Source organism: Haliotis asinina, chromosome 8 (assembly GCF_037392515.1).
Source record: "Haliotis asinina isolate JCU_RB_2024 chromosome 8, JCU_Hal_asi_v2, whole genome shotgun sequence".
Lineage (NCBI taxonomy): Eukaryota > Metazoa > Mollusca > Gastropoda > Lepetellida > Haliotidae > Haliotis > Haliotis asinina.
In genome coordinates, this window is record NC_090287.1 from 27,516,401 (window position 1) to 27,543,802 (window position 27,402).

At 41.1% G+C, this 27,402-nt stretch overlaps 1 protein-coding gene across 2 annotated transcripts in view; it reads right to left on the reverse strand.

The window, feature by feature from the left end:
• Positions 1-223: 223 nt before the first annotated feature.
• The window catches only part of LOC137294864 (leucine-rich repeat-containing protein 9-like), a 47,597-nt gene continuing 20,418 nt past the window's right edge, over positions 224-27,402 (reverse strand). For both annotated transcript variants that reach the window (XM_067826008.1, XM_067826007.1), the window contains 25 exons: positions 27,051-27,145; positions 24,135-24,266; positions 23,088-23,273; positions 22,547-22,670; positions 22,030-22,156; positions 17,697-17,757; positions 17,382-17,452; positions 17,152-17,267; positions 14,321-14,472; positions 13,438-13,624; positions 12,691-12,747; positions 12,178-12,309; positions 11,038-11,415; positions 9,919-10,206; positions 8,895-9,017; positions 8,452-8,627; positions 8,184-8,247; positions 7,697-7,860; positions 7,333-7,406; positions 5,685-5,902; positions 5,086-5,154; positions 4,738-4,875; positions 3,992-4,154; positions 2,317-2,527; positions 224-2,020 (listed from right to left, as the gene is read on the reverse strand). In XM_067826008.1, coding sequence (XP_067682109.1) covers positions 1,990-2,020; positions 2,317-2,527; positions 3,992-4,154; positions 4,738-4,875; positions 5,086-5,154; positions 5,685-5,902; positions 7,333-7,406; positions 7,697-7,860; positions 8,184-8,247; positions 8,452-8,627; positions 8,895-9,017; positions 9,919-10,206; positions 11,038-11,415; positions 12,178-12,309; positions 12,691-12,747; positions 13,438-13,624; positions 14,321-14,472; positions 17,152-17,267; positions 17,382-17,452; positions 17,697-17,757; positions 22,030-22,156; positions 22,547-22,670; positions 23,088-23,273; positions 24,135-24,266; positions 27,051-27,145 — 3,537 coding nt within the window. In that variant the 3' untranslated portion in view covers positions 224-1,989. The remainder of the gene's footprint in view (positions 2,021-2,316; positions 2,528-3,991; positions 4,155-4,737; positions 4,876-5,085; positions 5,155-5,684; positions 5,903-7,332; positions 7,407-7,696; positions 7,861-8,183; positions 8,248-8,451; positions 8,628-8,894; positions 9,018-9,918; positions 10,207-11,037; positions 11,416-12,177; positions 12,310-12,690; positions 12,748-13,437; positions 13,625-14,320; positions 14,473-17,151; positions 17,268-17,381; positions 17,453-17,696; positions 17,758-22,029; positions 22,157-22,546; positions 22,671-23,087; positions 23,274-24,134; positions 24,267-27,050; positions 27,146-27,402) is intronic.

Below are 27,402 nucleotides of genomic sequence, written 5' to 3' on the forward strand. Positions count from 1 at the left end.
CCAACACATAAGTCCACACTAGTACAAGCAGATGCAGTATCTTGAATACCTCATCCACAAAACTACACACTAAGTCCCATATTGCAGATGAATACATCTGTAGCAGCAGTTATTTCAGTGATTTGTTTACCTTGACCATTTATTTATTGATTCAGGTGTCAGTATTCTTGGTGGAAATAGACAGTCAACATCTAACATGCCACACACAAAAAACAACAGCATGTGATAGTCAAAATATTCATTCAGGGAATGCTGTTTTCGGTGTCGCTAATCCATACTGATAAACATGTGACCTAATACATTTCTTGATTTACTATCTTCACAACACAGTGTGAGGTAACAATATAACATGCTGTATTGAGGAAACAATGATAATACAATGTACATGGTTGTCTAAAACAATAATCAAAACATTACCTATGATGAAAGTTGAAGAAAAATGAAAGGAAGACGAACAATAACTTCAAAATAATGTTCTGACTTGAATCTAAGTTTGATGTGTCAGTTAAAAAATTAAAACCATTGCACACTTCAACCATTTATGGTACATATAAAATTATAATAAATTTTGACAGTTATGAGTATTGTGACAATGAAATATAATGCAATTTGAATTTTAATGTTCCAAGATAGATGAATACAAACAATGTCCTAAATGCAGTCCTGATTCATGGACAGGGACCAGTCACAATTCATGGACAAATCAACAAAATAATACTAAAAATCTTACTTAAGACAATCTTTCAGGTAGAATACATCTTTAAAATATGAACAGTGTTTGAGCAACAGATCACAGATGTACAACTGGCAACAGAATTATATCCAGTCACACTGGATGGAATATCATTCATAAATAGAGAACTCACCAGATTTGATATTAAGTGCCCTGGGTATACAACCTATCCACTTAGTAGAGTGAGTGCATAATCCACTACATGTGGAGAGAAAATTTGGTGCTAAACTTCATCACCCAGGACCATTTGGGGAAATTGTTGCTAAAGTTATCAAGACATTCATTGTCAAACATCTGTCTGCAGTATTACATTAAACAGCAGTGTAGTACAGAACAGTAATACTACAAAACATTGATTAAATACTTAACATGACTCATGTTTCAAAATGCAAAATGCTGAGGTAAAAAATTCCTTTTGCTTCTTGAATCTGAGAACAGATATGGCATCAGCAGTGTATTTGAAATAATAAACAGAAAAGATATTATGAATCACAACAATGTGATGTGCATGTTGGCAAGTGCATGGAAGAGATGGTCACAATCACTTGCATCTTTTTATGGAAAACTTCAGGTACCACAATTTCACATACTACGGGCCCACTTTTCTAAATGTGATGAGCAATGTGGGTTAAATCCTGGCTGAAGCACTGGTGTTATCACTGGTGTTATCTAAAAGGATACCAATGAAGCATGGTGCTTAATATAGGGCAATACACGTTGTAACAATCACTTTACCCTTCTTGAACACCATACTTTCAGGGAGATATCTACAACAATACTGGCAGCAAAGGTCATCACAGTTATTTTGGCAATGTGAATAAGATTTTAGTATACAAATAATTGTCTCAGGCCATATTTTGACAATTCTCACTTTGCAAAACTGACATTTTCTACTCAAAGGAAGCTAAAGAACACCAAATTCTTTCATGTAATATGACAATATTTTGTGTTCTTCAACTTCTCATGAATAGTACATAAAATAGCACAAAGAATTTATATATGTCATCTTCAAACATTTCATTTAAAAACTTCTCGTATTGTTGAGAGCTGTCAGGGATGTTTCGATATATCACAACTTACTATTACATATTTTAGATATGAAAACAGTTAAATAGTTTGTTCCTGAACCCAACAAGTCACACACCTCCTTCCCCACAATAAAGACTGAATTCACTTCATCATGATTATGGTAAACTAAAAACTTCCTGAACTGTGAAAGCTGTAGTGGGACTTCATAATCTTGGCTTCCTGTCCAGTTATCTCTTGTTGTTGCGTACATTGTTCAATCTGGAACAAAGAAGGTACTGATGACATTTAGTTTATTACACATATAGCGGACATAAAATTTCAGAATCTCATGCTGGGATTCGAACCATAGACCTGATCAGAAGTTGAATGCCTTGTCCACACTACCAAAGAGGTTCCCCTCTGTCAGCAATCTTGCAAGGTAAGGATGATGCTATTTTCATCAAACTGAAGAATATGTAACCAACAAAACTTTAAACCAAGGGGCCCAATCCATAAAGAGTTTGTAGATTTATGAGTTATTGTAACTATATTGTATGACCAGTCACACCACCTACCTAGCCAGACTCTCCACATAGTCAGCTGTACTCTGAGCAGAGTAGGGCACCTGGTTACTGAGATAGGAGTATTGGCCTCCGTTCCTGTTGCTGTTGTTGTAGCCATAGTTCTGCTGACTGCTTAGGTGCTGGTAGGCCATGCTGTTACCTCCTGTACGACCCCCACCATTGCTGACATCGTTCTTTGGTACCCCTCGTCTTCTACCTCCACCTGCAGATATATTGAGATATACAGGAAAATGGCTGCATCATACACAGCATATGAAGGAGTGAGTGAGTGAGTTTAGTTTCACGCCGCACTCAGCAGTATTCCAGGTATATGGCGGCGGTCTGTAAATAATCGAGTCTGGACCAGACAATCCAGTGATCAACAACATGAGCATCGATCTGCACAATTGGGAACCGATGACATGTGTCAACCAAGTCAGTGAGTCTGACCACTCGATCCCGTTAGTCGCCTCTTACGACAAGTATAGTCGCCTTTTATGGCAAAGCATATGAAGGAAGAGAGCACAAAACATTGTCTTAATTACAAGTATTTCCACATTTCAAAGCAAACCGATTAATATAAGCTGACATCACTATGAAAGCATGTGAAAAATTTACAATCTGTAGATTTGAAATCCCCGAGATTGGTTATATTTCTCAAGGATCAGTTCATGAAAAATCACCAAATCACCAAATCTCTGGTGTTACTGGCCATGTGATCAGCTGAAACATAGTGAAAAGTGATGTGAAAACAGTGTACTGACGTCAGCACAAACCAGGTGGCATTACTGAAAACATCTCCAATTTACAATATAAAGAAATATTATGTGCTTCCTGATTTGCAGATCTGAACATGTGTCATACGCCAAGATATGTCAGCATTTGATACCGTGGGCCAATTCAGATGATTCCAAATCATATTTCCAGCTATCAAATATACACATATAATCTGAATATGAAATTGTTAGGTTCTAAGTTTTTAATGGGACTGATCAACATTAGAAGTCTGTTCAACAGTATGCAGGGAAGGTCAAGGTATCAGTAGACTGACTTCACTGGATGTCCATCTGGGCCCTGTTTCACAAAGCTCTTGAGAGTCTAAGATCTCATCACTATTCTTGTAGCATTCGTACTTCCTATGTTACAGTATATGAGGTACAAATGATACAAGAAAAGTTATCACATATTAGGCTTACTTTGTGAAACAGGACCCTGGTTGGTTTACCTAGACTCTAGCAGACAAGAGAAAACCAACTATGTGAATGTATTGAACTTGGGTGTCCAAGGATGTCAGCTTCAACCACAGCAGTCTGAGATTAGTTAAAATATAACTAGATTTATATATGCACAAGGTATTCTATTTGTTGTTTAAGGTCGCACAAACTATATGGCAGTGGTCTGCAAATGTCTGGAGAAAACAATCTAGTGATGAACAGTATGAGCATAGATATACATGGTTGTGATACAATAGCACTTGTCAACCAAGTTAGTGAGTCTGACCACTCTAACCCTGGAATATGCACAAGAGACATGGGAAGTGATAGATATTTGTAAAAATATAACTGGACTCCTTTATGTCCTTGACATACTGACTGTGTCACCACTAGTTATGGCAACAGATAAACAACTGTTACAAGTAACAAGAAATACATGTAATATGAAAGAGCATGGTCAGTGCTGCACTTACCTCTTTGAACATTTGAGTCAGTAGCCTCGTCGTAATAGACTGCCCCACTCCACATCGGTGGGGAGGACAACTGGACATTTGTCACTTTCACTGGCACAGAGGCCTTGTACTGACCAATACCAGGAAGTGTTGCCTCCACTGTGGTGGTGGTTGTTGCAGTTGGCTGGAACATCATAAGTTAGGATGATATTTGTATTGTCGATAGCAGTAAAGAATCTCCCTATATACCCTCAGTCAAACCTTTTTTCTTTAAAATACTGAGCCCTTTCCTCAAAGCAATCGTAGCACTACAACAATCATAAGTCTATCTCAAGAAATGGGAGTTACGATCATCATAGCACTGTGATCGTTCTATGAAACAGGGCCTGAAATGGTAATTTAACATTACACATATTACAATTTACTACCATCACTTGTCTCAATGTTATCAGTCAGTTAAGACTGGCATCAAACAGAATTCCAGGACATTTCGTGCATGTCATCAGATGGTTGACCAATAATTATTCAGTGAAAACTGGCTGACCATGGGTGCAGATATATGGTCAAACAAGTTGTTTGCAGTGCACTTCCTAATCTTGACACTTTTGAAGCAGATATAGCATAAATGTTACATATGTTTTAAATATTTTCAGTGATATGTGACCAATTCTTCTGCAGATGAATTTAGGAAATAGTTATTTTGTTGTGAACAGCTTGCATTTCATTAGAGAATATAAACTCACTGTGACAAATGTCTACCAACTTACCTGGAAGTACACCTGCTGATCAGCAAAGTACAGTTCAGCCTTTGCACGCTCCTCATCAGAAACAGGGAGACCATCAATAACCACCAGCTGTGGCATGCGGAACACCAGCATTGGTCGGTGCATCAGGCGCCGAGATATCTGAACACACATGGACTTACTATCAGCCCTTTTAGCAGCTAATATAGAGATTTGTCAGATTCCAAAAGAAAAATAATCAACATATTGAAGCAAACTTCAAGTAGCCTAATGAGACCTGTCACTGCCATAGATCCTTCAAAGCAAAAAATAAATACTCAGCTGCACTTTGTTTGTAGTGCATGATAATGATCATGATAATGAGACACTTACCACATTGTTAACTATGGAAATCTCCACAAGGTTTGAGAGAGAGTCCAGTTTCTCCAGTTCAGACAAATCCTGAAAGTAGTCATAAATAATCATAGCATTATAGAAGACAGGCACCTTCACACCCAACTCACCATATCAGCTCACAACACAGTGTCACAGACTCTACTGCTCTTGTATTAATGTATCACCCTGACCCATCTGTGCTCCTGACTCCCCCACCTGTATTCTGTTGGACCCTCAATAAATCTTTGTAGGTTTTACTGACCATCCACCTGTATTCTGATACACCCTAAGTAAGTCTCTCTTGGTCTTATTTGACCACCCATCTGTATTGTTAGACCATGAAGTCTCTGTAGGTTCTACTGACCATCCACCTTTATTCTGTTAGACCCCAGATACAGTGTCCATAGGTTCTTCTACTGACCACCCACCTGCATTCTGTTAGACCCTAGATACAGTGTCCATAGGTTCTTCTACTGACCACCCACCTGCATTCTGTTAGACCCTAGATACAGTCTCTGTGGGTTCTACTGACCACCCACTTGTATTCTGTTAGACCCCAGATACAGTCTCCATAGGTTCTTCTACTGACCACCCACCTGTATTCTGTTAGACCCCAGATACAGTCTTTGTAGGTTCTCCAGACTGCTGAGGTTGGAGAGGTCACGGACCCTGTTCTCCTCAAGGTGAAGCTCCACTAGATTCCACTGATTGATGAACGCCAATTCAGATACTCCCTTGATTTTGTTTCGATCTAAGACCAGCTCACGTAAATCATGCAAGCCATCCAAACCTTCAACTTTCGTGATTTCATTACCTGCAAAAAGGTCCATCAGACTGACAATAAACACAACATACCTTATACTAGTCAAGATGGTCTAACTGTACATCCAGTGAGATAATCTGGATTTCCTCCAAGTGAGTGTGTGAATATTATTTGATCAATGTGGCTCATTTGTTAAATTACAAACATGAAGTTGCAGATGAGAAATTCTGGTTAATAATTCTTGTTTCTGATCAGCTAAAGGTACCACAATTGACTAACTGAGCAATCTGAAAAAACCAACCTTTACATAATATCTATATTAAAAGCACCAGGCAGTATTTCCTTGTGTATTTGCAGAAAAAAACATTGAAAGGGTATATAAGTAAACTGTAACTATTTCAGTACCGTTTGAGCTGCTCAATATGGAGATTTTCATAGCAGCCAGGGTGCTCAGTACGAAATGTGACATGTCTATGAGTGATTAGAACAATGACATTTACACAAAACATTCCACTTCAAATTTACATCATCTTTTAGATGTTCTGTTATGTCAAAGCAAAACATCTCTATACAGTTAATTCCAGGAGTGAAGTAATATATATCTGATCACAGGCAAACTGTAGCGCAAAAGGGTTGTGCAGGATAGAGAAAATGACCTACGTATCTTCTTACAAGCAAGTGAGGTGAGCAACTTACCTAGCTTCGGTTTGAAAAATATTTTTCATGTCAAAATAAAACAGCACCACCATCAAAAGTATACACCTATTTCTTCACTGGGTTGTGCTCTCACATTTCCAACCCCACGTTGAACAATTACTCATGTGAAATATGTTTTAGTCAACATTTTAAGCGCAACTCGTGGTATATCAGACCGTTCTTTGCCTCCATTCACCCTTCCAGCTTCCGGTTGAACGGAGTGAAGGAATGTTAGGGTATTAATCTATATGGAATACTTACAGTTACCTCCCCTGCTTCACTCACCCATTGCGCCAGAAATGTTTTTCATTCAGAATAAATGTTACCGAACTTCTACCAATTACGACGACAGATAAGACACATAAACTCCAACAGGTTCATGATAAAATTGGGCAATATGGTATTTCTTTCTAACTTCTGCTTATTCTTGTTCTGTCACTCCGTTCAACTGTAAGCTGACAGGGGTAATGGAGGCGAAGAACGATCTGAATATCACGAGTGGCGCTTAAAATGTTGAATAAAACATATTTCACGTGAGTATTTACTAAACATGTGGTAAGAAATGTGAGAGCACAGCCAAGTGAGGAAATGGGAGTTTACCTTTGATGGTGGCGATATTTTATTTTGACATGAAAAATATTTTTCGATCCAAAGCGAGGAATGTATGTTGCCAACCTTTGCTCGCTTCGCTCACATATAAGAAGACTTGTCATATTCTCCATGCTGTGCAACCCCATTTGCGCCACAATTTATCTGTGATCTGATTAGCTGTCTATGAGTCTCACCCTGTAAGAAGAGTGCTTTGAGGGCTGGAAGACGACTAAGCTGCAGGGCTCCCATGTCTTTTATACAGTTGTATCTGTGGACAAACATGAGAAAGCATTAACCCATATGTCCTCCCTAATCCAGGATCATGTCTACACACTGATGAATTGACACTAAATAAGGATACGAGATGCTCTAACGGATTTCAGTTATATTTGTTTAATGATAGGAGTAAATTCTTGCATAAAATAATGGGTTTGTCATAAATCATAGCCAAAGTTTTCTCCCTGCCTTACAAATTAAAAATATTCCACATCTAAAGAGAATGTTTGTGATTCATAATGTGAAACAAAAGCAATTGCACACAACGGTGAGAAATTTTACCCAAGATGTAGAACCTCCAGAGATTCCAAGACTGGTGTAAATGATTCAGTGTAGAACTCAATGTTCTTTGAGGGGATGCTGCCGGCTGGAAACTTTTGTTTGGTGTTGGTGGGTTTAGACCGTGGCAGGATACACTCAATGTGGTTGTGATTCAGGCACAACACCTATAATAAACATGTGGTTGGATACATTGATGCAGTTGCTACAAACATCTGTAATACACATGTGCCAAGGAACATTCATATGGTTGCGGACCAGACACCTATATAACAATAAGCGTGAGGCAGCAAATACTTGATGTGGCTCCACATCATCACTGCTGACATCATATGATTGTTGTACAATTCAGCACAGAAAAGATAATCTCACACCAATAGATGACATGTGTCTCATTGATTGAGTTCCAACTGATTGTTTCTGTAACACAAACATTATATTCCTCATTAGCAAGATGTTTCTGCAAGTGTGTGATGTAGATGAAACTCACCCTCAAGTTGACAAGATGGACTAGCCCTGTGAATGATGTCAGGTTATTGTGCTCCAAGTTCACACTGCAAACAATTAATAATAGTACATTTTTCACTAAGGAATGAAATTATGGTTAAAGATATTTTGTGCAGTGGGAATGTGACAAATAATTTCAACAAATACAGGAAACAATCAAGCAGGACTATTCACCATATTTTGTACATTAACTTATATTTCCTTGATCATGTTTCAATGAGTTTATTTCAATGTTATTTTGACCATGTTACCTCCTGAGGTTAAGAAACTGTTCCCCTGTGCCAAGGTCCACTGTCCTGATTGAGGAATTGGGTAGGTCCAGTTCCCGAACTTCATGGAAATTGGAATGACCTAGTTTCTCCGCAACAAAGTCAGCAGTCAATCGACCTCCAAATGTGTCCTTAGCAAGATTCCCCTCTGAAGCCTCCTGTAATAAACACAACGACCAACATAAAACACTGCACAACGCGAGAAGCATTAGTTCAACAAACTTGTGTTCATGAATACAATACAGACATTGCCTCAAGAATAAATGATTACTCACCCTTTTTATTTAAGCTGTAATGATTTAATGTACACTAACCTCCACTCGTAAAAAGTAACATTCATTTCTCTCCTTCACAACTAAGACATTCACCAAGATATTCTGCAGAGGAAAGTTCAACAATTTTCAAGGCATGTTGCAGTTACTCACTATTGCACATCCATCTAGAGCTTTGAGAGTTTTGAGATGGAAGATGACAAACAGACGATAATGGTCCACCTCTACCGCAACTGGGTTGCCAAACAAATCCAGGATGACCAGGCTCGGCAACATCTGCAATACAAATTACATAGTCATAATCACAATACAGTGGAATCTCTACTATGGACTGGCCTGGGACCAACTCATTTGTTTGGATCGTAAACTGGTCTGGATTAGACAAATTTTCTCATTAAGCACAGAAACTGCCACAATGAGTTTCCATATACTACAATTGATAAGATGAACAATCTGTAGAAGGTGGTCGGTTTATCTATGGGTTACACTTTCGTCAGTGTTTTTTACCGTGTCTGGGTTGAGAGCTGTTAGGGCCCTAACAGAGGTAACGGTGATGTTTATTCAATAGACTGTTATTTTAGTCAGCTAAGTACGGAGTACAAAGCATTCTTCTAGCAAGCTGATTGTTGGTACTTTTATTTTAGTCCGTAATCCATAACTAAGAGAATCCAGATTAAAAAGCATTCTTTTATGATAAATTAAGAACCAGTTTGAAGATTCAGAGAATAGTCCGGATTATGGAGAAAGCTGGATTACTCTGAGTCAGACAGATTAGACAGATCCAGAGCAGGCTTATTTCCTGATGATATAATGTAATTAATAGTGATCCAGTGATTAACAGCATGAGCATAGATCTGTGCAAATGGGAACCAATGGCATGTGGCAACTAAGCCAGCGAGCCTGACCACCTGATCCCGTTAGTCGCCTTTAAAGATATGCATGGGTTAATGAAGGCCTATGTCCTAACCTGGACCTTCATGGTTTAATGTAATTAATAACAGTTTAAGTCCATTTATTTTTGTTGGTACTGCTCCCCAAAAAATGTTGATTTGAGAAAAACGTGTGTACCACCACCAGTAGGAATTTCCAAATTTTCCATATTGTACAGACAATCCAAGCTGAATTCTTTCATTTGATAGCAAACAGAGACAGGGAGCAACTGATTAAGTGATATTACCTTGAGACAAAAGACTTCCCTAATGTTGGAGATCAAGTTGTTGCCGACATAGAGCTCCACCAGCCACATTGCCCTCTGCAGGCCAAGAAGGGAGGTAAGCCTGTTGTCCTCAAGTGACACATAACACAGATTGGTCAGGTTGCTGAAGGCGGCATTGTCCAGTGTGTTGATGTAGTTGTTGCCCAAACTAAGTCGCTTTAGTTTGGTCAGTTTGGCCAGTCCCTCTACCTTCACAATACAGTTGTTCTCTAGCGACAGCTCTTCCAGATTGACACAGGAGTCCAGACCCTAATGAGAGGCATGTTACTGAATGAATAAAAGTAAAAGACATGGCCCTGTTTAACGATAATAGTTCTAAGGCCATCATACATGTATGTAACAAATGGGCTTCACAAAGTAATAATAAACAATAAGGTACTTCTATCGAGATGACCTCCATGCTGCAGGAACACGCTTTAAGAGCATACAACATGATGGACATTATTACACCCAATAATCCAAGCTGTCTGGGGCTAGATGTCACTTAGTAGTCGACTTATCCCTCTAGGTACCCCTTTTCTGCTGAGTGAACATTTGCCTTAGGTGATATGTGCTTCGCTGTGGGGCAGGACTACGTCCTAGAAACTTTCAGGAGTCAAGCTGCCAAATACAATGACCCATCCAAGGACACTCCATGAACAGCAGTAAATTAATTTAAACTGATTTCTGACATACACTAAACTGATTTGTGACATACACTCTCAGTGAAAGATCACACACCACAGAATGATTACTTTCTAGTGGGGATCATGGCATGAATGTATCTGGGCTCAGTTACAGAAAGGAATGGGACTGGGGACTAACATAAGATTTTGCAAGTTAGAATCACCTTAGTGATAAGATTACCTTGTGGATCAGGGTCCCGTTTCACGAAACTCTCGTAAGCCGAAGATCTCGTAACTTTTCTGGTAGCATTTGCAGCTCCTGTGTTACAATATACCAGGTACAAATGCTACGAAAAAAGTTTCGAGATCTTAGGCTTATGAGAGTTTCGTGAAACGGGACCCCGGGCCCTAACATAGCAGCTTCATGCAAGTGGTCATTGCAACTGAAGCTCCTTCACCTTTGTGTACAACATACCTCTATCTTTGTCAGGTCATTGTTACTGAAAGATGCCCACTTGAGGTTCTCCAGCCTATCTAGGTTGGACAGTTTGGTGATGTGCTGACCCTCCAGGTTGAGTGTCGACACTTTCAGATACCATGACGTATCATGCTCTCCAAACTTCTCTGGTTTCTGTCTGCTCATGTGCAGTATGATCTGTGCGGTAGTGTTTAGACTGAGAGAGCGTGGTGCAGTGGTGTCAGTACGGGACTGGGTGAGGAGGGACAGCTGGGAGATGCGAGACCCTGCTGCTACCCTCAGAGCAGCTGTAGCCTCCTCCTCAGTCACAGGCTGGTCATCTAGAAGGGTGAGGGCCTTCAATCTTCCAATCACACGCAGGCGTAGTCCGTCAGGCTGAAATTGGCATGACAAGAATATGATTATGCTGTGTGAAAAGCATCTTCTGAACAACAGTTTCTAGTTTGTTTAGGAGTCTTTTCTATGATATTGATATCATTTTAGGGAGGAGGGGCCCAACATATGTGTGATAGTCACATTAATATAAGGGTAACGCTGTTTTTCAGGGCATTATAATTTGCAGAAGCCTGAGGACTTTCATTCATTGCCTGACAAAGGAGGGCAGTTGAAAAGACCGAAGGCTTCTGCAAATGATAATGCTCTAAAAAATACCATTACCTTTAATATAGCTCTAATGGATAGAATTTTCAATAAAATAAGACTGAAAATAACAACATCATTTACGGTACTGAAGTTGCTAATTAATACAGAATCAATACTGATGCATCAATGGAACTTCATCCTTTATAAAGTACATTCCTATATTGTACTACTTGTTTTTATGAAGAAATATTAGAAATGCTTTATTATATAATTCAGCAACAATGGCACATTCAACACATCAAAGTATGTGTAAAAAGTATGTTCTCAATCAAAGCATTAGGAGGTTCCAGCACCTGAAACATCTGATGGGTAAGGGTTGGGGAAAACTATTCTGGAAATAAATTCTCATTCTTTTAGCATGTTTAGCAACTGAAGTCAGTGCAGTACATTATCAGGCCCAATTTGTAGTCAGTATGCATCTCACGACACATGAAAATAACAAACAGAGTGCAAGTCACTTCACAATGTATGTTATTGTTGTGTATGTGCACCCACCTTCAGCCATGAGTTGTATCTCATCTTAAGAGTCTTCAGACCCGACATGTGTTTGCGCAGGATGGACAGCTCCTCTCTTGTGTTGGTCAGTCGGTTCCAGCTAATGTCCAGATGCTTCAGCCGTGTCAGACCCTAGTAGAACAAAATCTAGGGTCATTCCAATTAAGGTAAAGAGGTAGGAATCCCATAACAGAGACCATATAATAGATCTGTTATATGGTCTCTCTTCATAGTCACAGCAAAGAAATCAGTACAAGAGGTCCTGTTCATTCAACCATGCTGCGGTCCTCTAAAGAGTCCTCCAACTAAACACCTAGTTTACTCCAATGTTTCAAGTTCACTGAAACATTAACAGAATGCCACAGCAGATATATCTCCACTACAACATATCCATTTTTGAAGTGACCACAAATGGGGAAATTTGACACATAACAGGTTAACTATACTGTTGGATGCAGCTGATGATGGGAGTTTGTATTGAAAAGGGATATATGAAGAGTTCTCACTACTCACCTTCATACCCTCTAGTGTTACAATCTTGTTGAAGCTGGCATCCAAGTATTCCAGTGACTGTAACAGACAAATAGTGAACTTTCATAATACAAGTGGTTATAATGTAATATCAGGCTATTCAGGATTAGTACTTAAAATGTAGGTACAAGTGATTGTTTCTTGACACTCAGCTAAACTAAACCTGATTAATTCTTCAGTCCCAATGAGTGACACTTCAGACAGCTTCCACTGTAATTACTATTCTTAGTCTTCGTCCCCGCTCTGAAACTGCTCTCTGATATTGAAGGGGTTTAATTCAGGGCAAATTCTTATTGATGTCTTATACAACAGGAAGTATGGTAACAGCCAAGTATTTTACGTTTGATCCATGTGCTAAGTACACATATGAAGGTTGAACTGTCAGGGCCCCGTTTCACATAACTCTCATAAACCTAAGATCTCGTAACTTTCCTCGTAGCATTTGCACCTCCTATGTTACAGTATGCCAGGTACAAATACTATGAGAAAAGTTACGAGATCTTCGGCTTATGAGAGCTTTTCGAGACAGGGCCCAGATTCAGATTTAATTGTATATATTTAACTGGTTGACAATAACATTCAAAGATTTCAACTTCCTTATTCTTTCAATGCGATGCTACATGCTTGATAAAGGTAAAAGCAGCTGTACCAAAACACCAGATTAAGACAACAAAGAAGCTGAAATCTGTCAGTCAAACCCTTCCTGATAAACAATACCCTTTCACTTACCATTTGAGCTAGGTCCTCTAGTCGCGTGAGTTCATTAAAAGGGATAATGAGTTTCCTGAGTGATGATAGAGACTGCAGGTGTTTGAGTTTTGTCAGCCCATTTCCATGTAGGTTTAGCACTGTAATATTGGCCAGTGTATCACACTTTGATATTTTCAGCAAGAGTTCATCATTCAGAGTGACTAGCCTGCAAAAGAGAATAAGCAAGAATAATTTCAAGCCATTTTATCCAAAGCTGAGCAATTTCTAGGAAAACAAACAACAGAATGTCACATACAGTATTCATGCAAGGAATCTAATCTGGGACTTCAGACTAATAAGTAATACTGCAACCACCTGGCTACCCACATCTTCTGTTCTACAAGTATCCTATGCTTGTCATAAGAGGAAACTAACAGTATCAGGCAATCAGACTCGCTGATTTGGTCTGCACATGTCATCATATCCCAAAAGCCTAAAGCGATACTCATAATGCCTTTCACAGTCTGGTCCAAATTTGATTATTTACAGACCGCTACCATACAGTTGGAATATTACGGAGTCCAGTGTTAAAAAACAAACAAAACAAAACCATCGTTTCAACAAAGAATACTGCATAACAAAAAAGTGGTATGAACGTTTGAACACATGCAATGATCATCATTATGACATTAGGAGAGCAGAGGAAGAAGCAAAGAACAATTAATGAGTGGGTGTTCCTTGGTTGTAACACATTCTCGTTCTTTGCATTACCTGAAGTATCTTGGCTATCTGATCCTCATTTAGTTATAATACTGAAAAGCATGAGAAACTGATGACACAAGAAAACATTAAAACATTTTTAAACAAGATGGATTGTAGAAAGGTTTCAACAATATAGTATTTGCAGAAAATGTTGAAATACCTTGGTCTCTGTTTGATTGTAGGCTCCATGTTGAAGATTTCCTTGTCCTCCTCTGAGTGGATGTCCTCCCCTCCCCCAATGTTTGCCAGTTTGACTGGCTTGTTCTCCAGCAATTCATCACTCAGACCAGCAAATGGAGACTTGCATTTGCTCTACAACACACATGACAAAGTGGCCACTCATTCCTTGGGTCATTGTTTTAGATTTTGGTGTACACAGTTCATTGATATTGTCAGCACAAATGTAACCAGTTATGAAGGAAGTTTGGATAGGACACATCAGTGACTGATGTTGCAAACAGTGATCCAAGCCAATGGTACTAGGACACACCATCATAAAAGTCAAATTGTAACACCTCAGTCTTTACTTGAATGAGAATGAATGAACAAATGATAACTGATTAAATATGACAGCTCAACGGCACTTGTTGAAGTCAGCGGAAAAGAGATAAATCTCCACCTGAGTTTGGAAAGAGTCTTTTGCTGGACCATTTCGTATTTCCAGTGGTTGAGCATTCCAAAGTTGTGGAGTTGTAAAGCATAGAGTCAATTCATCTGTAATGTAGTTTATTATTGGCTGATCTTAAAGCCCTTGTTGGTTAGTAACAATGTAACATGCTTGTAATCACTTAAGTCAACTCCTAGTCAACAATGAAAACCTGAAGAATGCTTCTCACTATATATATTAAGCATGGCTTGTTTTCCCAGAGTTAATCTAGTGCAAATTTACTGTACAAGAATTCATTTAAAAAAAACATCTTGTTACTATAAATACTTGTTACTATAAAATCCTTTTTTTCATGGATCAATCAATATTTTTTCAAAATCCTGATTTTTTAATTTTAATGTCAAATCCTACATACTACCTTGAAAATTGATTTTCCTGCTTACTTATAGCAATACTGAAAAATCCTTGTAAAATACACATACTGAATAATAAAAGTAAACAATTTATTTTTAAAAGAACTTTTATTAACATTCCACTTTTTACAGATGGTGCCACAAGGGTGTGCCACTTGTCAAACAAATACTTTGGTGGCTTGCTAATTTTATTGCATAATTAGATTTGAATACGGGACACAATTTTCTCCAAAATGATATCTAATTTCACAATTTCTCGACATTCTGATCTTCTGTATCCAACCTCCTTAACATCTGCATACAAATGGAGATATGTGAGTGTTGGAAGTCAATTGAACAAGAAGTGAAAGTTATCAATATCCCCCGCAATGGCAAATATACTCTTCATGAATACGTCCACTAATTATGATTACAATATGTCAATGTTTTGGGGTGCATACGGTAGAGTGGTAGGAGCATATTGTAAGGTTTTACAGTTCTGCTCAAGAAAAGAACACAACCACAAAATTCAGTTGAGGTCAAACTTGTTGCAATGGAAACACAAAAAATATACTATTCAGAAATCCAAACCAACAACAGGCATCACTACACCACCAGACCTATCTATGTGCCAAGTTTGTTGAAGAAATAGTGAATGATTTTAAAGTTTAGCTCTGGACAAGAGCACAACCACCAATTTCAGTCAAAGCCAAACTTGTTCTCATGAAAACTCAAAAAAATAAAATATATAACCCTCAATAGGTACATCTACGGATCATGGTGAACATGGCGAGCATGTGTACCAAGTTTGATAAAGCTAAAAACTGTTAGATCTGCTCCGGACAAGCTGACATACTTATAGCCACAGCCTTATCTGGGTCTAATCCCCAACAGGCACACCTAGGGATCATGCTTGATATGTGTACCAAGTTTGATGAAGCTAGCATGTATAGTTTAAGAGGGCTGCTCCGGACAAGATCACAACCTCATAGTCACAGCCTAAGTCATGTTTCCATGGAAAACACAAAAAATAAAATTCATATTTGGGTCTAATCCCCAATAGGCACATCTAGGGATCATGCTTGATATGTGTACCAAACACATATGCTAGCATGCATAGTTTAGGTGGTCTCCTCCAGACAAGATGACATCCCCATAGTCACTGTCTTAGCTTGATATGTGCAGCAAGTTTGGTTAGGCTATCACGACTAGTTTAGGAGACATGCTTCAGACATTGTATGGGGGACAGACAGACAGACCTCATTTTCATATTCCCAACAACTTCATTGTTGTGGGGATAAAAATATCATCAGACATCAGTTTCAAAGTGCAAATGTTTTACCTATCAGGAATGGCTCTATTTTTCTCAGGTTACGGACACTTTACCTCATTGCCGCCAAACTGACAAAGACACAATGGTTCAATTATCTGTTTATAGTGACTGTCAGTGGATTTTACTGGTGCTTCACTTATTGTTACGTAGCTTCATTAAATGATCATCTAATTATCCATCACTGACAGTTCATATGTATAATGAAGCATTCCTCAGAGGTTTTGTATGGCAAAGTAAGCCTTCAACCATCAGGTTGGACAAAGCATTAGATCAAGCGTTTTCGGGCTTACCTCTCCCTACCCTCCAGTCTTGGGTCTTACTTTCCCAACCATAACCTCGGAGCTGTGCTTTAGCCTACATGTGAGGCATGATGACAACAATTAGGTAAGGAGACTGTCATTTGGTAGACATATTTTTCCCCGGCTTTCTTCACCGGGGAAGTCATTATTTTAGACAAGAGTTTTTTTGTGATTGTTATTTGTTTCCTAACTTGATGCCAATACTGATGTCTTGAACAAACTAGAACTCGCTAATAGTACCAAACATTCATCCAAAATTTCAGCAGAATCTATTCAGCTATTTTGGAGGAAAAGTACCAAAATGGTTATGGATGACTTGGGATAATACAAGCTGAGGTGAGCTAACAATCATTTCCTTACCCGTGTGATGTACTCAAACTCTATGATGTATTCAGGAAGAACAAGTTCATGATCAAAGATGTACCATTCACACTGCCGGGCACTGCACTCACATGAACTGTTCTCACCATCTTTCTCTGAAATGTCATCAGTAGAAGAAATACAAACTAATTCCAAGTATTTCTATGAGTCAATAACAGATGAAATGAATCATAAAATATTTCACACATTTTTCATCATAATGTACTCACTTTCATTTGGAATAACTTTCCTTCTTGGTTTGAATATTGCATCTATCTTGTGATATACCGATTTTGATATACTGAAATACAAAACAATGGAAACAGTAAAACGACAAGGCTATTCACACAGTAATGTAACTCTCGTGACACTTTAGGGTGAATAACTAAGCCTCAAAATGTTCTCATCTCTGAGAACTTTGAAGCTCCTTTACACCACAGACAGTGGATATATGAAAAAGAGACAACTAGTTACTCCAACATCTGTGCATAACTGAAGTTTTTCTGGTAGAATATCCAGTTACTCAAACTTAATGCAGCACTTACGATCTGTCATCCATAGCAGACATACTTTTCCCAAGGTAAACTTTGGCTACCACAAGTTGACCTGGAAAACATCAGCTTCAAATCAATGACACAGAACGAGCAATATCACAGAATCTGATTCATTAATCTATTATGAACCTGTTTACTATGGGTGCCTCTCGAGGGGGAAGCAATTATTGCAATAGTGATAGTTTGTTGCAACATACTATTGTGTATTTATTGTGTATTATACCCAGATCAAGTAAACAGTTAAAACTTAAATACAATGAAACTTCAAGTCACCATCAATTGTCACACATACTATCGACACATCGATAGTTTTTCATTTCTACCATTGATTAATTGCTATCAGAGACTCAACAATTGCAATCCATCAACAATTAGACAGTTACAGCCCTACAGTCTACCCAAAACATTCGAACAAACCTGTAGAGGTTGTAGATTCTTTGAATAGAGTCCTCCTTGGGGTACTTATAAGCATTTAAATGTTCTTTAAATTCTCGCGACAGTTGTAACTATATTTTTTTCAATAAAATATATACAAAACAAAAAACATCGTTTTTGTCTTGTGAGACCACCCCTACAGGGCCCCTGGCCCCGTGACAGCCAAGAGCAGGTAACTCTTCAGACTATAGCCTCCAGCAAAACACTTCCGTTCTGTAAGCAATACAGACAGAATGTGGGGAGGTGGGTGGCCTTACCCCAAGGAGGACTCTATTCAAAGAATCTGCAACCTCTACAGGTTTGTTCGATTCTTTTTCATAGAGATCCTCCTTGGGGTACTTATAAGCATAAGACAGACTCCAAAAGACTGATCTTAGGGAGAGGCATTCTGTCTGCTCATAAACCTGACATAAGATGATAACCTTTATTACATTTACTGAAAGTAACAAGGAATCAAACTTACCTGGTCACGTGACCTTCCATGCCTTGCGGCGGGGGTGCGGACCAGGGCCAGGCTATTACACGGTCTAACTGCTCTCAATTCCAACACATTGATGTGTAGGGTAACTTCGTCCTCAGCCCAACGACCCGAGACCGATAGTTCGCCCAGGACACCCCCCCAGCCTGTGAGGGAGGCGTCCGTCTGAATCGAGAGGGAAGGTGTCGGTGTCTCTAAGGGGATCCCCCTGGACAGATTCCCGACTTCCGTCCACCACCGCGGGTGAGGAATCAACCATGCGGGAGTCTCGAGAATAGTCTCGTAGCTCTCCAATTGGGACCACAACTGGGCTAATGCCTGTTGAATGGGTCGCATCCTCAACCTCGCATGCCAGACCACGTCCACTGTAGCCGCCATAGTGCCCAGCAAATGAAACCAAGTTCTTGCTGTGGGGCTCTGGGGAACACGAGAAACTGAAAAACAGTTCTCTGAACTTTGACGATGCGGTCTGGGGCTAGGGAAACAATCCCCTGAGCCGTATTGAACCGTGCCCCCAAGAACACCAGATCCTGTGTAGGGGTCAGGTCTGATTTCTTGAGATTGATGATCCAGCCGAGCTTCAACAGGATGTCCATCACTTGTTGTGTGGCATCGTGTGATAACAGGAGCCCGAGGGCCCTTAAAAGCCAATCGTCCAGGTACGGATGACAACATCTGCCCTGTGACCTGGCTAGCTGAGCCGGAATCAACATAAGTTTGGTGAACACCCTCGGCGCCGTGGAGATGCCGAAGGGTAGAACCCGAAACTGATAACACTTCCTGTTGAACAAAAACAGAAGGTATTTCTTGAACTCGGAGTGTATCGGAACATGGAGGTAAGCGTCCTTGAGATCGATTGACGTGAGCCAATCCCCTGTCTCTACGGAAGAGATCACTGACCGCAGTGTCTCCATCCTTCAGGATGGAACCTCTATGAACTTGTTCAGCCCTTTGAGATTCAAGATCAGTCTGAACCCTCCGTCCTTCTTGGTCACAAGGAAGTACGTGGAATAAAACCTGTCTTCTTGTTGACCTTCCGGTACCATCTCGGTGGCAGCCTTGTCCAGTAACGACTGGACCTCGGCACGGAGGACCTCTGCTCTTTCCCGGGAGAACGGCACCGGCATGTGCCGAATCCCTGAGAAGCATGGAGGGTCTCGCTTCCACTGTGGCATATGGCCATCCCTGACTGTGGACAGGACCCAGGGATTTGAAAGGAATAGTGACAGCCTGCCGTCTACAGGGACTTCTGGCGCAAGGCAATGTACCCCCACCGTCGGCAGTTCTCTGCCTGCTTGTGTGGGGGACACCAAAGGCTCCGGGCAAATGTTTAACGGGAAGCCGGGGCCGGCTTCCCTTTGCCCCGAAAAGGCTGCTGTTGCTGCGACTGCTGCAACGCAGGCCCCTTGCCTTTGCCTTTCGCCCTCTTGCTACGTTTGTGCTGCAGCGGAGCAGTCCACTTAGCACTTTCCTTCGCCGGCGCCGAAGGGTAAGCTGAAGCAAGAGTGGGAGGCCGTTGGCGAGACGAGGAGGGTTGCTCTAACAAGGGCTTAGAGTCCTTGAAAGTGCTAACAGCCTCCGCGGCCTCCCGCACAACCTGTAATGCCCCAGGGAAGAGGGAAGATCGCAACCTGTAGGGCAGAGCCAGGAGTGCCTGTTGGGTAGCGGGAGAGTACCTGGCTACGGATAGCCATAGCCGACGCAACCCCATGATGGCCCCCATCATCTGGCTAGCACAGCACCTGATGCTGTCCCTCGCCAGATGAGAGTGCACGTCCGTAAGTTGCCGACCCAACATTGCCGACGGAGAGTTGTCAGCAGTGCTCCCATGATCCAACAGCTGCCCCTGCAAAGCAGAAAGGTAAGCTGAATGGACCACTACTCTCAGCTGCTGGGCCGCACACCTATATTGCTCCTCAAAGGAACGATAGGCGGACCTTAGCACTGGAGCGGCTGTGGAGAAGGGCGGCAGCTGCCAGCCCTGCCTGGCCGAGGCCAGGGAAGAGGAGGAGGACCCCCCCAGGGTGACCGAGGCGTACACACACTCGTCCACCACTGGCGGTTCGAATAGCGAATCCTCATCCAGTTGATACCGGCGGCTAATCTCCGGGAGATCAAAGCGCGACCGGGTACCTGAAAGGAGCGGATTCACTACCTCCCCGACCAGCGATGGGAGCAGACGCAACCTCGCCTCGGCGACCTTAGTAGGCGCGAACGCCTCCCCAGGGAGCCGAAACTCCAAGGGGTCGGGCTCCGACACAGGAATAGAAACCTGAGGTAAGACCTCGGCAATTTTCTCCCTAACCTGTCTGAGGGACGAACCGAACGAGTACGTGACCTCCGACTCGCACTCCTCCCCAATCCCCTCCTCCTCGATATCCATCTCCTCACGCTCCTCAGACAGGGAACCTTCACCGTAAAGCGAATCTGTCGAGGGCGCTACCGAGACGGAACTCGAAGGAGCAGAGAGACTAAAAAGGGCCGAGCCGCTAGGTTCGCCCCTGCCAGAGCCCGAACTAGGTCGCCTGGGCAACTGGGGCAAGCCCCCCACCGGAGGGTGACCTGAGAGCCCAGGAAATGGATAGGAGGTCGATGCCCCCAGCGGCTGGGCAGCACTAGGCTGCCTGCCCACCGTGGCACTAGGCGCGCTGACCGAGGTCAAGCCGCCGACACCGGGCGTCGTTGCCCCACTTGCCCCACGGGACCCTCAACTGAACCACCATGGCCGCTCAATGAAGATCGGGCGTCCAGTTCCTTTCGGAAACCAGACAGCGCCGAATCTATCATTGATTGTACCAAAGACATCTGTTGCTGAAACAAGGCATTAATTGAATCAACAGAGATTAATGGTGCTTGCGAAGTAGGGGTAGGTGCTGAGGATACAACGGCAGAAGAAGGGGAAGGGTCCCTAGACACCCTGGCCTTCTTAACCGACCCCTCCGAAGAAGAAGCTGCGCCTTTCTTTTTGTGGGAGCGCTTAGATGGAGGGTCCTGAGTCCAGATATCGCCCCCCCCCCATTTTATAAAATATAGTAGTAAATATGGAGATAACATGAATAAAGTACATAAAAGCATAGCTACATAAGCTTACTTTTTTTAAAAAAGACCGCCATAAAACTAAAAAGTTTTGGCGGGAAAAAACGGTTTGCCTTCCACCATTATGCTAACCACGTGGCTACCAACAGGGACGGCAAAAGTTACAACAGTTTGACAAGTAAACTGTAAAAAATGATTCCTAATGCACCCCTGTAGGGGTGGTCTCACAAGACAAAAACGATGTTTTTTGTTTTGTATATATTTTATTGAAAAAATATAGTTACAACTGTCGCGAGAATTTAAAGAACATTTAAATGCTTATAAGTACCCCAAGGAGGATCTCTATGAAAAAGAATGGGACATGTTCTGTCTTACCATATCTATAGGGGCAGGAATCAGTAGTATCCTTGTCTTTAGACTGTTTCATCAGATAGTTGATGCGCCTTCTGTCAGCCAGGCTTAAACTGTTACTTAAGGGGACAGCACCATCTCTGCCAAGTTTCTAAAACAAAATATGGAATGACACAAACAATTGGAACTAATATGTCTTTGCTGCTGCTGCTATCCATTTTGACGAGATGAGTCCAGTGGGCACTCCAGAAACCTGTGACTGTACACATGAATTACAGTTTACCACTATTATGTTTTCAGATCTGTCAGCACCATGTATATGTGTTTCATGAAAGTGGTGCCTCACTTTCGGCTTTCCTCTCATATTGATCGAACACTTCTTGATACAACTGAATATACTTTCAAAGCAGCACCAAACCAATCCTACTCACGCCAAACAGAATATGTTGCACACATTTAATGCTAATGTGAATGTTTTGTAAAATTGAAAAGTATAACTTATCTCTAACATTACTTGAGAAATAACCAGAAAGAAGCTAACCTTGTACATGTCAGCATCAGGGAATCCATCCTCCAGTACACGAGCCATTTCTGTAGATCCTCCAGCTATCTCAGGATCCCACATCCAGAACAAGTACTCCAGCAATTTTTTGTGTGTAGGGTTCCTGCAACAGTATGCATGTTTCCAAAATATGATACAATGGCCTGGAAAATTGGGGATATTCTTTTAATCTAAAATATGTCATTGAGCAACTTTCTACAGTTTCAGCGGCATTACAGGATTCAATGTAACACAGGATTCACTATAACCCTGAAACATATAGCATAACAGACTCTCACTTGGTCCTGTAATAAGTGACATTACTTTACGAATTCAACAGAATGAATTTGGAAATTTATTAAATTTCAATTGGGGAATGTTAAGTAACATTTGCTGCAGATCTATGGCTGGATATCATCCTCTGGAGAGAAAAGATAATTACACTAGAGTAATACTGCCGCAAAAATATTACACTGCAGTATCTTCCATGGCGCATAAGAAATTAAAATGTTCATGACAGTTTGCACAAGACTGAACTTACTTGCTGAGAGGGTAGAATTCGTTATCCTTCTCATCAGTCAAGTTTGCAAGTTTTTCATCAAATCTTGTTCGCAGTATCCGATTGTGGACACGAATGATTCGATGCAGTTTGATACCCATAACGCCATGTTCCCTGTAGTCAGCTGCACAAAACCTTGACAGCACCAGATCATGGCAGGAACTAAACCTGTAATCCAATTAGTAGAAGTTTGACATTTTCAGTGTATGTAAATATTTACAGAAATCCATGGCAACTCTGTTTAGCTCCTGAAGAATTATTATGGTGTTCTTTTTTTCATTTAGTGCTTGTTATGCACTGTGTGAATCAACAAGTCAACATATACATTAACAACAAAGTGAACAGAGAAGGATAATCTTCAACTCCCATACTTTTACACAGACTTACAACAATTGTAGTGCTACGATTGCTTTGAGAAATGTGGCCTGGTTTAGAATGTCTTGCCATAGGTTGTGACTAACTGGATCAGGTGGTCAGGCTCGCTGACTAGGTTGACATATGTCACCACATCCCAACTGAATGTTCATGCTGTGGATCATTGGAGTGTCTGGTCCAGACTCGATTATTTACAGACCGCCATCATATATACCATTGGCTTCCATCATTGTTATCATAACTGTCGGCTTCCTATCAGTGCTTGTTTATACTGGCTCCCAGCTTTTGTTAACTCATTCCACTTGTTACTTTGTTATTGTTTTACATGTACATATAAATATAGCTCTGTACCCCATTCTCAATCACCTGATGAAGGAGTAAGCATTAACTCCCAAACGTTGTGTTCTCATAATAAAGAAGTTGATATCCATAATATCATTCATTCTTATGTATTTCACTTCTAAATGCCCTTCAAAGACTCGCCACCATATAGCTGGAATATGGCTGAGTGACATGCAACTCCCTCACTCCTCCCTGATTCCATCTGAAGGGTAGTTATGACACATTATTTTTGCTTTGGATCTTGTTTACTATAAGATAAAAGAAATATGAGTGACAATGGTCATATTTTGACACATATAAATATCAACTCACCAGATATCTGCAGATGATCCCTCTTCAAACCGAACATTTCCCCCTGTTTCCAATTCTATCATGAATCGGCTGATCAACGTATCCGACATCCTTTGAAGGCGACTCTCAGCCTCTTCACAGTAACCCTCAATCCTGAACACACAGAGCTCAAGCTTAGCATGAAAATCTGAACAGTAAGTACAACTGCATGAAAATGTTCAATTTATCCTTATCCTGACTCATGTGTAATTGCTTATCTCCTCTTCCCTGGTGAAGGTAGTGGAATACCTGAGATCTCTTGAAGTTCCCTTCTAAAAGAAGCGGACAGAAAAATACACTCACCCACGAGTAGCCTCCCCTTTCCCACGTAATTGGTCAGCTGATCAACCACGCTTGTCACTCTCTCCTTATTGCCCGACGAGGGTGGTTGGAGTTGCCTGGGATCTCTGCTACGGTGATAAGTTTTTCAACTACTTCGGTCCTTTTACTATATTTCTGTCGTATGCTGTATTTGTTTATTTGTGATTATCGTGTGTTGATATAGCACACATTTCATCACTTAGTCTCAGTTGATAAAATTGTGTTTACAGTGTACATTACGGCTGTCAGCAGTTGACCCACTCTTAGTTTCTCCGGCGGCATGTAAGCCCTTATGTTTTTCCACTATTTGCTGCGAAATTTGCAGAAAGTTATGTTTCAGAATTTATTGTATAAATTCATTCTTTTCACAGGCATGCGAGGGACAGGCAACTTTGACTTTCATTAGTCATGTCTAACTGGGTGATTTACCTTCGGGTAACCACCTTTTCTTTAACTGCTGAATTTCATTCCAGCTACCAGTCAGGTGTGTCTCCAAGGTCATACCTTGGGTCCAGCGAGTCGTCCCCTAGACCACAGTGTACTTTATCAGGAACGGGGCCATCACAGCCAAAGAAGTCAAGATCACCATCGTCGTCGAAGACGAGAAGTCGTCTGCAACAATGTCGTCGCAGAATCAAAATTCTTCAACGAAGAAGTCCTTCGGTGACGAGATCGTCCCTCCACAGGAACGACATATCTACAATGAGCCAGCGTTGATGCTACACTTTGAGCAGAATGTCAACCGGTATAGACAACTCCGGGTCGTCAGACAACATAGACTTCATCAGCAGCCTTGGTCATCACAGTAGACATCTCTACAAGTCAGCCGTGACTGCACTCAGACCCCTTCATGCAACATGAGTTTGGAAGTCATGTTGAAAAAGAATGAAGACTACAATCTTCAACTACGTCTAGCACTCAACTAGATCTGCACTCACTCAAGAGGATGAAGAGGAGGCGTATGCACGCACCTGTTCAGGAAGATCTTCACCATCGTCCTTATCATCCTGTCGCAGTTCGGAGAGAGATCTTCCTACGTCGAGTGAGTGCACCCGCATCGGTGAGTGCACTCATGTGTGTGACTATGCTCACATGAGTGAGGAAGCTCACGTGGGTGAGTGCACTCACAGTCCTACTCGTCAACGGAAAGATCTTCAGCAGTCTCCCAGACCTGGACTCAAGCATCTGTTTAGCCCTATATCTACTGAGACACTAAGGGAAGAATCCCGCAACACTATCTCAGTGTGGATCAGAGCTGTCATAATAAGAGCCCAAAAAGCAGCAGGATTGGAACCTCCGTGAGCCTCCAACCCACATGAAGCGAGAGCCTAGGCCTCTACACTAGCGCGACATGGGAACTGCTCGCTATCAACTATGATGGAGTGCTGCTTTTGGAAGTCAACATGGTGTTTACCAACCGCTACCAACGAGACATAGCCACAGAGGATGTCTCTGGCATTCATCAGTTTAGGCCTCTTGTCGTTACTCAGTTCCCTGAAGGCACTGAGTTCACTCACTCTTTTTATCACATGACTTGTGGAAGCCAGATGCTCTGCAGAGTAGAATGGTGAAAAGTCCATGCACACGTCTTAAACAGACTAGCCTAAGTGATTATGACCCTGTACTCGTAATGAAGATACTTGCACATGAAGAAGAGTCACAACCAGTCTTGATTGCTATATCTTGACATTTAGTTGCATCAGAAACTAGCAGGATGCTTGTTACTTTTGATGTCATCACATGCCAGTTAACAAAGCATCTACAGATGACAAGTTCGACTGGATGTGATCCCCCAGAAGCTATAATGAATATTAGAAGAACAGGACTGAATTAGCGCCGCTACAAGTTCCCGTTAAGGAGGGAAATTACTGGACGTAATTTTAAAAACAGCCTGCAGAATCCAGCGTGGCCTGACCCACTGCTGTTTCCGTCGGATTCTGTAAGCAATTAAGCGTGAGTCAGGATAAGAAAAAATATGTAATTTTCTGAATAAAATTGACATTTTATACTTATCCTGACTCATGATGAAAGCCCTCCTAGCCGCCCCTCACAGGCACGCTGAATTCCTATAATTCTCATGTTGGGCGATTTACAGGAGAGAGTGACATATACATAATCCAAATACTGCATACGACATAAATATAGTAAAAGGACCGAAATAGTGGAGACCCCAGGTAACTCCAGCTGCCCTCATTGGGTGATAAGGAGAAAGTGACAAGCGTGGTTGATCAGCTGACCAATTACGTGGGAAAGGGGAGGCTACTCGGGGGTGAGTGTATTTTTCTGTCCGCTTCTTTTAGAAGGGAACGTCAAGAGATCTCAGGTATTCCACTACCTTCACCAGGGAAGAGGAGATAAGCAATTACGCATGAGTCAGGATAAGTATAAAATGTCAATTTTATTCAGAAAATTACATTTTTTAACCTCATCAATAGATTGTTTTACAGCTCTTAATAAAACTTAATTAACCGAGGACTCTATGTAGCAAGAACACTTGTTGCATGAACATTTGTTGCATGATGTTCAGACAAGTGTTTATATGGATTACCTTGGCAAAGTAAGAACAAGGCAACTTACTCTTCACACTTCCTCTCCAGCTTCCTCAGTCTCCTCTTCAGAGCATCATACTTCTCCATGATCGGCTTTCGCTGTTTGCTGTGATCCACTACTTTCTGAGTTGAACAAATAAATATTTCATTTATTTTGCAGACAATCTAAACATTGTATAAGAAAATATGCCATCAGAAGACATACTTCAATTCCTAGAGCATCTACACATTGTTGTACTGTACTCATTATGTTGACACATGTTATCACGGGGTATTGCCAACTTAACCCAATAAATATTTCCTATGCTCTTATTCAGGGATTGGGAAAGAGAACATTGACAATGGGCCATTTTCAGAATTATAAGCCTTTTTCTGAATTT